At 46.8% G+C, this 13,922-nt stretch overlaps 1 protein-coding gene across 1 annotated transcript; it reads left to right on the top strand.

The window, feature by feature from the left end:
- The first annotated feature begins 9,786 nt into the window (after nt 1–9,786).
- LOC308246170 (lymphocyte antigen 6 complex locus protein G6f-like) lies at nt 9,787–12,743 on the top strand. The gene is made up of 6 exons (XM_080664126.1): nt 9,787–9,866; nt 10,397–10,726; nt 10,808–11,071; nt 11,992–12,147; nt 12,324–12,390; nt 12,520–12,743. Exons 1-6 carry the CDS (start codon nt 9,809–9,811, stop codon nt 12,542–12,544), a joined length of 900 nt encoding a protein of 299 aa, XP_080520252.1. The 5' UTR covers nt 9,787–9,808; the 3' UTR covers nt 12,545–12,743.
- Nucleotides 12,744–13,922: the final 1,179 nt, after the last annotated feature.

The raw sequence follows: 13,922 nt of genomic DNA, 5'->3' as shown, positions 1-13,922 counted from the left end.
GAATCCACATGGGCTTGGAGGAGTTTTCTGGAAATATATAAGCATATTCTCAACCAAAGGTTAATAAAGGAATCCTTTCTATAAACTAGACTTGGGATCTTTTCATTCTGCCAAAACCATTTTCCTTTGGCTTATTCTGACACCATGTGTGTCTTGCCATCAGCATTACAAGTGAAAAAAAATTTTTAAAGTAAAAATTTAAGTAATTAAGTCTTTTTTTAAAAATATATTTTATTGGTTTTTTACAGAGAGGAAGAAAGAGTGATAGAGAGTTAGAAACATCGACGAAAGAGAAACATCAATCAGCTGCCTCCTGCACACCCCCTACGGGGTATGTGCCCGCAACCAAGGTACATGCCCTTGACCGGAATCAAACCTAGGACCCTTCAGTCTGTAGGCCGACACTCTATCCACCAAGCCAAACCAGTTAGGGCTAAGTAATTAAGTCTTGATGTAATTTACTTACAGGAGATTACTCCACTATCCCCCCTTTTTTTTGTTTTAAATAATATCAAGAGGCTTTTGGAAATCCTGCAATGCAGTCTTGATAGCTTTTAATTCAATTCTTTGCACAGAAATATGACTGGTTTGGACTAATTGCATGTTAAGCAGCTTTACTATGAGATGGACCATCAGTAAAAAATTAGTTAATGCTCCAGGAATAGTTTCCTGACTAGTACAACTAAATTCTCCTGAATATTCACTTATTTCAATTTGCCAATTTAAATTAATCTGAAACAAGGCTTATTTTCTAACTTTATTTGTCCTTGGCTGTGGACAGTAAATGACACTAATTGAATTTCTGCTATCTGTCTTTAAGTATATCTACATAAACTTTATTAGGGAGGCAAAATGCAAATCACTTACTTTTCTTTTTGAGGCCTAATACATTGACTTTTAATTATAGTTTCCCAGACATTTGAAGGAAATATCCTTTCATTTCCTCCCAGAGTAATTTCTAGACCACCTTTAGAGAGTTTCTTTTGAAAACTTTTATTTTATTTTTAAAAATATATATATTTTATTGATTTTTTACAGAGAGGAAGGGAGAGGGATAGAGAGTTAGAAACATCGCTGAGAGAGAGACAGCGATCAGCTGCCTCGCGCCCGCAACCAAGGTACATGCCCTTGACCGAAATCGAACCTGGGACCCTTCAGTCCCCAGGCCAACGCACTCTATCCACTGAGCCAAAATGGTTACGGCTCTTTTTTTTTCCCTTTTAAACTGAGCAACATACATGGTTGCTTTTCAGATGTTGGCTCATACTGCCATGCCTATATTTGAAGTGACTCTCTTTACTTATGGTGACTATTAATGATCAGATTTAATGCTTGAATAATAATCTTCAGTTTACCCTGTAAATATTGGCTCAAGAGATTTAAAATTTTTAAATTTCTCCTTTTTATTAAGCTTAAAATTTACTTTTAAACAGCATTCTTTTTGGTTAGTGCTCATTTGCATACACAGAGGGATTATGGAAGGTCTCAGCAACTATTTCAGAGGACTTTACTAGAATCCAATTATTTATAAAAACATTTGTTTCTCATATAACTGAAATTATATGAGACCTTGATTATATTTTAAAAAGCTAATTTATTAAGTAACTAAAGTAGGCATCTTTATTGAAAAAGCAAAGTAAGCAAATTTATATGTTTGACCTATGTAGTACAGATGACGTCCTATCCCCCCAGCCTATCTGAAGTGCAGGCCGCCAGGGCTTTTTTTAAAATATATTTTATTGACTTTTTACAGAGAGGAAGGGAGAGGGATAGAGAGTTAGAAACATCGATGAGAGAGAAACATCAATCAGCTGCCTCCTGCACACCCCCTACTGGGGATGTGCCGGCAACCAAGGTACATGCCCTTGACCAGAATCGAACCTGGGACCCTTGAGTCCCCAGGCCGACACTCTATCCACTGAGCCAAACCTGTTAGGGCCCGCCAGGGCATTTTGTCTTTTAAAATTTCGCTGCTGAGACAAAAATCATACACCCATGGATGAGGACAGTGGGGGGGAGGTAAGGGCAGAAGGTGGGGTGGGAACCGGGTGGAGGGGAGCTATGGGGGGAAAAAGGAGAAACAATTGTAATAATCTGAATAAAGATTTATTTAAAAAATAAATAAATAAATAAATAAAATAAAATTTCGCTGCTGAATGATCTGGCTTTACTTAAGAAATATTTAGCAACTTTGCCTGCCATCCCTTAGAGGTTAAAACTTTATAATATTTAAAATATATGTATATAAATAAAATATATTTATTAATTTTTATTTGATAAAGCTTTCCACATGATTTCAAGTATATGGAATCAGCCTAATTAAAAAATATTTCTTTTAAGAAGAGAGAATAAATTCTTTTTTTTTTTAAAATATATTTTATTGATATTTTACAGAGAGGAAGGGAGAGGGATAGAGAGCTAGAAACATCGATGAGAGAGAAACATCGATCAGCTGCCTCCTGCACACCTCCCCCTGGAGATGTGCCTGCAACCAAGGTACATGCCCTTGACCGGAATCGAACCCGGGACCCTTCAGTCCGCAGGCTGACACTCTTTCCACTGAGCCAAACCGGTTTCGGCAGAGAATAAATTCTTGAGTCACTCCAGGGCCCTTGGACTGCTTCAAAAGCCATCTCTTGGTTAAACTCTTGAAATTTAACTTGGAAAGGCCATCAAATATATATATTCCAAATATATATATATCCCAAAGATTATATGATTATATTATATACTTTTTATAATTATTCTAAAAGATATCAAGTAAATTTAAACTGGTTTTTATATTAAAAATTTGGTTGAGACCACAGAATTAATCCTCTTTTTTAATTAGACCATATAAAATATTATACTCTAGCCGAAACCGGTTTGGCTCAGTAAATAGAGCGTCAGCCTGTGGACTGAAAGGTCCCAGGTTCGATTCCAGTCAAGGGCATGTACCTTGGTTGCGGGCACATCCCCAGTAAGGGGTGTGCAGGAGGCGGCTGATTGATGTTTCTCTCTCATCGATGTTTCTAACTCTCTATCCCTCTCCCTTCCTCTCTGTAAAAAATCAATAAAATATATTTTTTAAAAAAAAGAAAAAGAAAAAAAATAAAATATTATACTCTAGGTTGAAATTTTATCACATATAAAGACTATAATACATTTTAAAATACTAATTTCTCCAGAGAAAATACAAGAATTATTTTTTCAAAAATAAATTTATATACTTTATGTATTTTGCTATCACAACTATATGATTTCTCCTAACTTAATTTGAACTTTAAACTCTTAGAAGCCTCAAATTTTAGGTGGCAAGTTAAATACTTAGCATTTCTCAGATTAGTAACACCTTTACATTTATAAGGACATATTTCAAATAAAATACAAGACATATTTAATTAATAGGTTCAATTATGTCCTCTAGATTTTTCATATGAGGCAAACTCAGATTAACATTTCAGTATTTTGTCATTTCAAAATACTTAGATATTTAATAAGTTTTATTATGTAATTCAGCAAATTCCAAAGTTTTAAGTTGCCAATGGCTTTGGGAGCAAGCCTGGTCTATTTAAATGTAAAATCACCACATTCTTTCTTTAGAAGTTGCTGCTGGCGGAAAACTAGCCTCCTCCTTCAATAAAGAGTGAAACCAGTTTTCCCCTGGCCTATTGGACCTTCATTATTAATAGATTATTACTGAAAAGCTTTATTATAAACTAGAGGCCCGGTGCATGAAAATTCATGCACTGAAGGGGGGGGTCCCTCAGCCCAGCCTGCTCCTGCTCACAGTCCAGGAGCCCTCAGGGATGGGAGGCTACCTGGCAATCAGGGGAAGGCGACACCCCATCACATCTCTGCTGCTGCCACTGCCAGTAGCACAAGCCTTGGCCAGCCCTGGTTACCTGAGCCTTGGGCGGCCCTGAGCGGCTGGACAGTAGCCATCCGAGGCATGCCTGTGCCTCAGGCCAGCCCTGGGCGGCTGGGGGTGCTGAGGGGACTGAGGGACTCCCGGAGGCAGGCGCGGAGCAGCCAGGCCCACCTGGGGGCGGGCCTGGCCTTGTTGCATACCTGCCATCCTGGCGGGGCTGAGGGGACTGGGCGCTGCCATCTTGTTGCTGTGGGCACCGTCATCTTTGAGGGCAGGAAAGTCAATTAGCATATTCCCTCCTTATTGGCTGTGGACGCCGCCATCTTTGAGGGTGGGGCAATCAATTAGCATATTCCCTCTTTATTAGATAGTATTCCTTTTTTTAAATTTTTTTTAATTGATTTTTTACATAGAGGAAGGGAGAGAGATAGAGAGTAGAAACATCGATGAGAGAGAAACATCGATCAGCTGCCTCCTGCACACCTCCTACTGGGGATGTGCCCACAACCAAGGTACATGCCTTTGACCGGGATCGAACCTGGGACCCTTCAGTCCGCAGGCCAACACTCTATCCACTGAGCCAAACTGGTTAGGGCTAGATAGGATTCTTTATTTTAGTTAATATCTATTTATCCATGTTTTAATAATTTTGAGATTCTAAAGCCAATTATTATTATCCAAGGCGTTTTCTTTGGCAAATTCTGTAACAGAGATAATTTATTGATTTTTAGTGGCCTTAAGGTTAACTTTGGAATGCAGTCCATTATTATTCAAAAAATGCCCTTTATTATGGAAATACCAATCTTATTGCCCAAACTCAGCCTGTATTTTTTCTTTTGGGTCATTTTCACCATCTTTCTTTTGAGAAAAACAGTTCTGGGTTCATTCTATAGCATCTGTAAAGAGATTAAACTTAGTTCAAGAAGCCATCCAAGATCGGACAGGGTGCGCCATTTTTCTTAAGCCAGTCTTTTTCTCTTCACGAGTACAGAAATTCCAGACGCATCCCTTAAATTCTGCAAAATTTTACCGGGAAATAAAAACCATGGTGGAAATGAGACTTTTCTAATGGTACTCTTGGTAGTGGGCATCCATTTTACAGGATCACCACATGTCTCCCCACCCCACATCCTGTTTCCTCTGGGGAAATTCAGTAAATGGTCTGGCCACATTTCTTTTCCTAATTAAACTAAAGGCATGCTTAATAAACTAACAATAAACACATTAAACTAAATAAATGACAGATAAAAACCACAAACAAAAAACATATAGATAAAACCCAACAAATCACAGCTTTTTTTTCTGAGTCTTTTCCTATTCTGCTCTCCATAGCATTGACTGGCCTTTAAAGTTATTTTATCTAAAATCTGCCTGTCCTAAAGCATCCTCTGGTAATTTTTTTTTTTTTTTTTTTTTTACAGAGAGGAAGGGAATGGGATAGAGAGTTAGAAACATCAATGAGAGAGACACATTGATCAGCTGCTTCCTGCACACCTCCTACTGGGGATGTGCCCGCAACCAAGGTACATGCCCTTGACAGGAATCGAACCTGGGACCCTTCAGTCCACAGGCTGACGCTCTATCCGCAGAGCCAAACCGGTTAGGGCCTATAGTAATTTTTAAACAAAGCATCAGAGAGTTCTGTAACGGAGCGCGTCCCCCGGAGATAGACCTCCGAGACCAATTGGATCAAACAGGGAAAAGTTTATTGCAGATTCGAATCTGGGCCCCGCCGTAGCTGACGCAGCAGCAGGCAAGTGCCGTGGTAAGAGCGCCGTTGAAAGGGGCAGTCCCTTCCTTTATACCCCTTCCCTCTATAACCGTTGGCCTGGCATTCCCTGATTGGCCCCTTTGAATGACCCGCGAATGTGGGACCCCTTTGTCCTGGACTTTTCCTAATATGGTTCGCTCGCACAGTGAGTAAGTTCTACACCGGACCTTTCCCTATATGGGTTGTTTGTTACAGAGACAGCTCTGTAATGCCTCTGGCAGATAGGGGAGTGGTGGTCAGGCAGAAACTATTTCTTTTATTTATGGAAAGGGGAGTTCTATAGTGCCTGCGGGGGGTGACCTTTCCAAGTGGTTGTTTTAAATTTTTCTACTCTGACTCTAGACCCCGAGGTCTAGTCCCTTCCTGCCCTCCACAAGTTCTCTAGTGAGAGGATTAACAGCTCCACCCTCTCTAGCTGCCTTTGAACCTTTCGACACCAGAAGTGGAGGATCCAGGGCCTTTTTAATTTTTATAGACTTTTGGTCCCCAGTACGAATTAGGCATTTTGCAATTTGAACAAGAACCCTCATAGTTAAATATGACAATGGCATTCTTTTTCCTTGAGCCTGATTTTTAAAAGTAACTTTCGACATTTTAATTTCTTTATAATTTTGCCTTTTAACCAAATTCTTCCCCATTATGGCCTGGCTTGAAACAAAAGATGTCCTCACCCTCTTTGGATCTCGACTTCCAAAGCTGGTACAAGCTTTACATGCAGTGAATGTCCCCACCAAATTTACTGGCGAACCCACCTTTACCGGTGATTAACTTCTTTTCTTCGCTCTGGCGAATCTTATTCTCCAGATGTCCTTGTCTCAGGCACCATAAATGCTAGGGTCTTTCCGCATTAAGGGTTCAGGAATCTGGAGAATGGCTGAGCATAAATGAGTAGAGAGACTAGAAATATAAATTTGGAAGGCATGGGGGAGCCAGGGGAGACTCCACTTTCTATTGAAGTGGGCTCTCTGAATCTCCAGACCCATATCCTTTTTATTAACACATTTTGCCCTTTAGCACAGCAAATATACATATCAAAGATAAGGCTTGGTAAACAGTAAAGGATTATCAAGTTAGGGGAATTGCCTTTGGCTGTTCCAGCAGCAGATAACAATATGCAGATTTTTCAGCCCTGCTGAAAGAGTACATTCAACCTTTTTTAAAAATATATTTTTATTCATTTCAGAGAGGAAGGGAGAGGACAAGAGAAATAGAAACATCAATGATGAGAGGGAATCATTGACTGGCTGCCCCCTGCACGCCCCCTACTGGGGACTGAGCCCACAACCCGGGCATGTGCCCTTGACCGGGATCCAACTTGGGACCCTTGAGTCCGCAGGCTGACACTCTATCCACTGAGCCAAACCGGCTAGGGCTCCATTCAACCTTTTGAGGACTTCTCATATTTATTATGACCCATTGGACTTAGCCTCCAGCACCTACGTAATATATATACCTGTTAGCTTTTTAAATTCTCACCAGAGGATATTTTTTCCATTGACTTTTAGAGAGGGTGGGAGGGAGGGGGAGAGATAGAGAGAGAGAGAAGCATCAACGCAAGAGAGACACGTCAATTGGTTGCCTCCCTTACGTGCCCCAACCAGGGCCTCGGGTTGAGCCTGCAAGCAAGGTACATGCCCTTGACCAGAATCTAATTGGGGACCCTCCAGTCCGCAGGCCTACGTTCTGAGCCAAACAGGCAAGGGCCATCCTTTAGCTTTTTTATTACAGTAAATGCACACAGAAGAGTGCGCCAATTGCACTTATCCATGCCTCAGCAGCCAGATCAAGGACACATCATGACCTCCTAGAATACCCTCTGCAGGTTACCACCAGTTGCTACCACCCCACAAAGTGTAACCCATCCTTGATTTTCTTAGATTACTTTTACCTGTTTGTGTACTTTATGACTTCTTTTACTCTCATTATGTTTGTGAGATTCAATCTGGTTGCGTATCATGGTGGTTGGTGCATTCTCATTGCTATTGAATGGTCCATTGTCTAACTATGCCACAGTTTATTTAGCCATTATACAGTTGTACATTAGATATAGTCTTTGTTATGCATGGACTGTTAGGGTCACCAGAGGAGGAACTCACAAGGCTCAAATGGTAAGGGATTATAAGTTTACTAGAGGCCTGGTGCACAGATTTGTGCACCGGTAGGGTCCCTCAGCCTGGCCTGCGGGGATCAGTGGACCTCTGCACCGCCGTAGCCTGGCCTTACCCACCAGTTCGTCGGGCTCTAGCCTGCTGGCTACCTTGATCCCGCACAGCACAAAGTAGTGCATGAAGCTGCAGGTGGCTGGGGAGGAGCCACAGGGGGAGTGTTTGAGGGAGAGGCTCACGCCTCTGATACAGCTGAGCTCCCCATGAGCTGGGCAGGGGCTTCTGGTGCCGGTCTGTCAGCTGAGCACACTCCTGCTGTGGGAGCACACTGACCACTAGGGGCAGCTCCTGCACTGAGTGTCTGCCCCCTGGTGGTCAGTGTGCTTCATAGCTACCAGATGGTCCACTGGTGATGTGGTTGCTTAGACTTTTATATATATAGACTAGAGGCCCAGTGCATGAAATTCGTACACTTGGGGGGGGGGGTCCCTCAGCCCGGCCTGCACCCTCTCACAGTCCAGGACCCCTTGCTCCTTACCGCCCACCTTCTTGCTCCTTACCGCTTGGCTCACTGCTCCTTAGTGCTGCTGCAGAAGAGTGAGAGGCTCCCACCACCACCGCTGTGCTTGCCAGGTGTAAGCCTGGCTTCTGGCTGAGCAGCGCTCCCCCTCTGGGAGCGCACTGACCACGAGGGGGCAGCTCCTGTGTTGAGAGTCTGCCCCTTGGCGGTCAGTGTGCATCATAGTGACCAGTCGTTCCAGTAGTTCCTCCATAATGGTTGCTTAGGCTTTTATTATATAGATGGAACTACCTGACAGACAATGTACCCCCCTGAGGGGTCTTGGATTGCAAGAGGGCACAGGCCAGGCTGAGAGACCCCACCGGTGCACGATTGGGAGGGATGCGCGAGGTTGGCCAGCCAGGGAGGGACTGCAGGAGGGCTCCAGGGCGTGTCTGGCCCGTCTCGCTCAGTCCTGATCAGCCAGACCCCAGCAGCAAGCTAACCTACCTGTCAGAGCATCTGCCCCCTGGTGGTCAGTGCACGTCATAGTGAGCGGTTGAGCAGCCTTAGCATATCATTAGCATATTATGCTTTGATTGGTTGAATGGGGGACCAGATGACCAGACACTTAGCATATTGGGCTTTTATTAATAGGATTAGGTCATCTGGAGACCAGATGGGCTGAGCCCCAAAATGGTGCCAGAACCCCCAAAAATGGGGAGCCAGCAGTTTTTAAAGGACTCTAGGCAGGCTTTTTCTGGGTGGAGAATTCTCTGTGCAGGTCTGGATCCTGGGAAACTCTGGAGGGGAGAGATAATGGTCTTAGCAAGTGGAATGTTGTCTAAGCGAAAGGGAATGTCCATTGTGAAATGGTCTAAAGGTCTGTTCCCAGAGGAGGGGATATTGATTCAATTATTTGATCAGACTTAACATAGACTATTTTACAAAAATAAATTTATAAAAAGAAGTAGCCTTTAAGAACTGTAGGCCACTTGAAGATCTGCCTTGAGAGCACTGCCTGGGGCAAAGGGACAAGCCAGCGATTTTTCCAGGCCCTTGCTACTCTTCTCCTTGAATAATAATGTACTCATCAGAGGCTGATGAGAGGAGGTCTGTGGCAGGCCAGGCAGCCCCAAGGAAGGCCATTTAAAATAATTTCTGTGGTATTGACTGGGTGTACAGTCTCATGCTGGGGTCCATGGAGACCGACCTGGAAACTCAGCTCCTTCCCTCATGGCGGGCATCTCAGGGTGGAGGAGAAAAGGATTCCAAACTGGCAGGACCCCTTCTGTGCAGGCTTCTCAGCATGGAGCGGCTTCTATCTGAATCCCTCCGCCAGCGTGGGGCCAGGAGTCAGAAGGGTGAGGATACTGCCTTTGGAGAGGCCTGAACTGGGCCTTTTTCCCATCAGGACAGAAAGGCAGTGGCCATTTTTCCGCCAGTAGACGTGCAACTAGGCTTTATCTCCCCAACTTCCCATCCCCTCCAGAGGCCTGTGTCACTCCAGACCAGAAAGTGCAGGCCTTTATCTGGGCTCTGTTTCCTCCCTGGGGACACCAGAGAACTTGAAAGGCTCTCCCATGGCGGTCTTATTCCTCCTCCTTCTCCTCCTCTGGGGGCCTCCTCAGGCTGCTGCAGGTAAAAAGCAGACGGTGGGGATTCTGCAAGGCAGCCATTTCTCCTTAAGTGAGTGTCTGGTGATCCACTGGGGCAGGCATCTGATTCAAGAAGGTAGATTTTCCCCAATTGACCTCCCCCTGTCTCTAATACTGGGATAGACCCAGAGACCCTGAGGATCCAGATCAGGTATAGTTTCCTTTAGAAAATAAGAATCAGTGAGTAAATGCTTCCAAAAAAGGAGAAATGAGAGGAAGAGATACGGGTATTTGCCAACTATTCCCACCTTTTCTCTCTTGCCCTCAGATTCCCTTACTCATTTGGGGAAAGGGGAGGAAAGCCCCTACCCCCATCTCTCCATCCCACAGTTTTTGTAGCTGTCCCTTGAGAAGTGTGCTTATAGCCAGACCAGTGCTGGGACCAGTGCTGGGAGGCCTCAGAAAGGAAAGAAACCAGGGGTTGGAGGTTGAGTTGAGGCGAGGGGGGGGCCAGGGTGAGGATGGGTTTGATCTCATGGAGGTATCTGGCCTCACACAAGCCCCTCCCTACAGACAACATCCAGGCCATCTATGTGGCCTTGGGGGAAGCAATGGAGCTACCATGTCCCTCGCCACCCACCCTACATGGGGATGAAATCCTGTCCTGGTTCCGCAGCCCTGCAGCAGGCTCCTCCACTGCCCTGGTGACCCAAATCCAAGTGGCCAGGCCAGCCCCAGACCCTGGGAAGCCTGGAAGGGAATCCAGGCTCAAATTGCTGGGAAACTACTCTTTGTGGCTGGAAGGGTCCAAGGAGGGAGACGCTGGGCGGTACTGGTGCACAGTGCTGGGTCAGCATCACAAATACCAGAACTGGAGGGTATATGATGTCTACGTGCTCAAAGGTGAGTGAGGGCATGAGACCAGGGGCCACTGGGAGATGGGGGAGCCCGAGCAAGGAACTGAGGGGTCCCTCTCTCCCACAGGATCTCAGTTATCTGCAAAGGCTGCAGATGGAGCCCCCTGCTCTGTCCTTCTGTGCTCTGTGGTCCCTGTCAGACGCCTGGACTCTGTGACCTGGGTGGAGGGGAAGGGTCCTGTGAGGGGCCATGTGCAGGCCTTCTGGGGCGATGGGGCTGCCCTGCTCTTGGTGTGTCCTGGGGAGGGGCTTCCTGAGTCCAGGGGCCACAGACCAAGGCTCATCCGCTGCGTCATGCCTCAGAACAAGGGGGTCAGCTTTAGCCTGGCAGGTAACTGGGATGGCAGTGGGGAGGGTCTGGGAAGGGTGTTCCTTCTGGCACATCCACCCCGCTGGCCAGGGGATGAGGTGAGAAAGAGGCGAATTTGTTATTGGCAGGTCAGGAAGGGTGGTTTCTGGTGGAGGTGACCATCACTGTGGGAGGAGGGCTTTTTTCTCTTCAGCTGCATCTGTAACAGAGGAGGGGGTTGGTTAAGCCAGCTTTCTGGTGGAATAGACAATAGCCAAGAGGGAGGAGAAGAATTCTGTGGAATATGTCATTGTTTAGAAATAGGCTAACCTATGATTTGTGTGAAATCTCCCATAGCAGAGAGGAAGAAAATAAGAATTATTGCTGGGGTAATAATTGTCTTTTGAAGAAAAGATATATGCACTGATGTTATAATGGCCCATTGATAGTATAGGCAGAAGGAGAAAAAAAATATGATTGTTTTACCAGAGAAAGTCCATTATCCAAAGAAAGAATGCTATTGGATGTGGAATAACCCCTTTACAAGGCAGAGGGAGGAGCAAATGGCCATCATTTCCATCAGCAAAGGTCAATAATGGCAGTGGCTGGGCTTTACTGCCCCTACACCCACTCACCCCACAGTGCTGGGCATGTGGTGGGCACCCAGCAAATACTATGGAGTGAGTGACTGGAAGAATGGATACATGGAAAGCAGTCTGCTCTGGAGTTAGCTGTCCGTGTGTGTTGGGTGTGGGAGGCGTTGCCATTCTCCACCTATGTTGGCTTATGGGGTCAGGGTGAGAGACTTAGAAAGGGGCAAAGTGGGGGTGGATACTGGAGACAAGGAAACTTATGAAGTCTTCTTTTGGGAGAGCCCACCAGTCGATGTGGGAAGCCTCTCTTTGGGGCACAGGGACAGACCCCTTCACTGCCTCCCTCCTTATCCTCTTGCCCTTATACAGCCCCCACGGATGCCTCCCCTGCCCTCTGTGCCCCTTCCATGGGCTGGGATGTGCCCTGGATCCTGATGCTGCTGTTCACAGCAGGCCAGGCATTCACCATCCTGGTCCTCAGCATCATGCTCTGGAGGCGGAGGGTCCAGGGGGCTCAGTGCAGAGGTAAGGAGCCCCTCTCCCCCTCCCCCTGCAGAGGGAAGAAGAGAGCACTTGGGTGCGAGGCAGGGGGTGGGGCTCACACTGCCTTTGTACCCCATCTTCTCCAGGGGAGGTGGGGAATGCAGCTCTAGGCTATCTGGTGACTGCCTGCCTCACTCCATGTGGCTCCTTCTCCCCAGATGCCTCGGTTCCTCAGTTCAAACCTGAAATCCAGGTCTATGAGAACATCCACTTGGCCCGTCTTAGGTGAGGAACAACTAGGAGACAGAGGCTTCAATCCCCGAGGGGCCTGGGTGGGGTGGACAGGAGTCCTGTTCCTGAGGGGTAGGAATAGAAGTGTCCTTAACCTGTCTTTCTGTTTCACAAAACCCACAGCCCACCTTCCCCTAAGACTAGATGATCTCGGGGGCATCTGCTGGAGAGTGACCTGCCGTCTCCCTGGCCATGTGGCACCGGAAAGATTCCCTGAAAATCTTGGCAAGAGGGGTGGGGCTGAGCCTGCTACTTCACAGCTGCTGGTCTCCCACAGACAAGCTGTGTGTGTTGGGGGTGGGGCGGGGGGAGGAAAGGAGATTCATTATTTTGTGATGTCACCTTTGAAAAAGTGTGGTCTCCTATCTGTAGCAGCCAGTGGAGGGTGGCCCTGAGCCACAGGCATGGGACTGAGGGAGCCTGGTGCAGCTGGCAGGGGTGAGGAGGGTGGAGTGGGCAGAGAGGAGACAGAGGAATCCAGGGCCTTGAGCTGGAGGGCAAATGGGGGAAACTGAAGAGGAGAGAAGGGAGGAGACTCAAATCAGACCAAGGGATGAAATGATCAGAGGTAGAGAAAAATGGAAGCACAAAGCAGGAGGATTGAGGGACAGGGAGAATGGAAAGGAACCTCAAGTTGCCTCTAAATGAAGTCAACAGCTCCGTTGTCACGAAGCAGAGAAGAGTTGAGAGAGAAAGAGCACCTTCACTTAGACCCCAGACTCCCTCAGATGGAAGGGGAGGGAGCTGGGTCAATTCAATATGGGGGCCCATGCTCGGCCCCCACCCTGCCACCCTCCTTATCCTAGGCACTCCATTGTGGCATCCGGAGTAGTGAGTCGCTTATGTCACCCTGACATCCTGGGATCCCAGAGTCACACACTATCTCCCAGGGCAGGAGTGTCCATGAGGAGGGAGTGTGCATTCCCGGGCGGGGCTGTGATGGGGCCCTGTGTGCTGGGCTGTCTGGGGAGCACGGACAAGTCTGGGCTGGTGAGGCAGGGGAGCGCAGGGACCCTCCCAGCTCGTCCACGCGGTCAGGTCAGGCAGAAATGAGCTGGCCTCCCGGCCACACCCTCACAGGCAGCTCCTCCAACGCCCTTTTGTGTGTCTGCTCAAGCTCGGGCCTGGCTGGGAAAGGCTTCTTGGAAGTCTCACCTGAGCCTCCGCTCTGCAGTGGCTTCAGCTCATCTGTTGGCAGAAGGAGGTGCGAGTGGCAGACAGAAAATGAGATGACATTTATAGTTCGGGTTCCAGCCCCAGCGCAACCACCAAGAGCTACGGTTGGCTTTTAGAGAAAACACATGCGTGCATGCGTGCGTGCGCGCGCGCACACACACACACACACTCACTCACACACTCACACACACACAAGGCAGTGTTACCAGACCCCCAGATAGGACTTACTTTATTAAATTTGCCCTTCATCATTCCCCAAGCCCTCCTTCCTAAGTTCCTGATCTACCAAATGAACCTTCCCTAGCAAGACACTCCTCGTCTCCATACGTGGGGCCCCTCCCATCCCCTTG

This window comes from Plecotus auritus, assembly GCF_963455305.1.
Source record: "Plecotus auritus genome assembly, chromosome: 4".
Lineage (NCBI taxonomy): Eukaryota > Metazoa > Chordata > Mammalia > Chiroptera > Vespertilionidae > Plecotus > Plecotus auritus.
This window is presented reverse-complemented; position numbering and strand designations above follow the sequence as displayed.

Excerpts from the sequence above, each read along its gene's own strand:
- LOC308246170 (XM_080664126.1), top strand. The coding sequence starts at position 9,809 with ATGGCGGTCTTATTCCTCCTCCTTCTCCTCCTCTGGGGGCCTCCTCAG. Across the intron at positions 11,072-11,991 it reads GGTCAGCTTTAGCCTGGCAG|CCCCCACGGATGCCTCCCCT; the intron begins GTAACTGGGATG and ends GCCCTTATACAG. Across the intron at positions 12,148-12,323 it reads CCAGGGGGCTCAGTGCAGAG|ATGCCTCGGTTCCTCAGTTC; the intron begins GTAAGGAGCCCC and ends CCTTCTCCCCAG.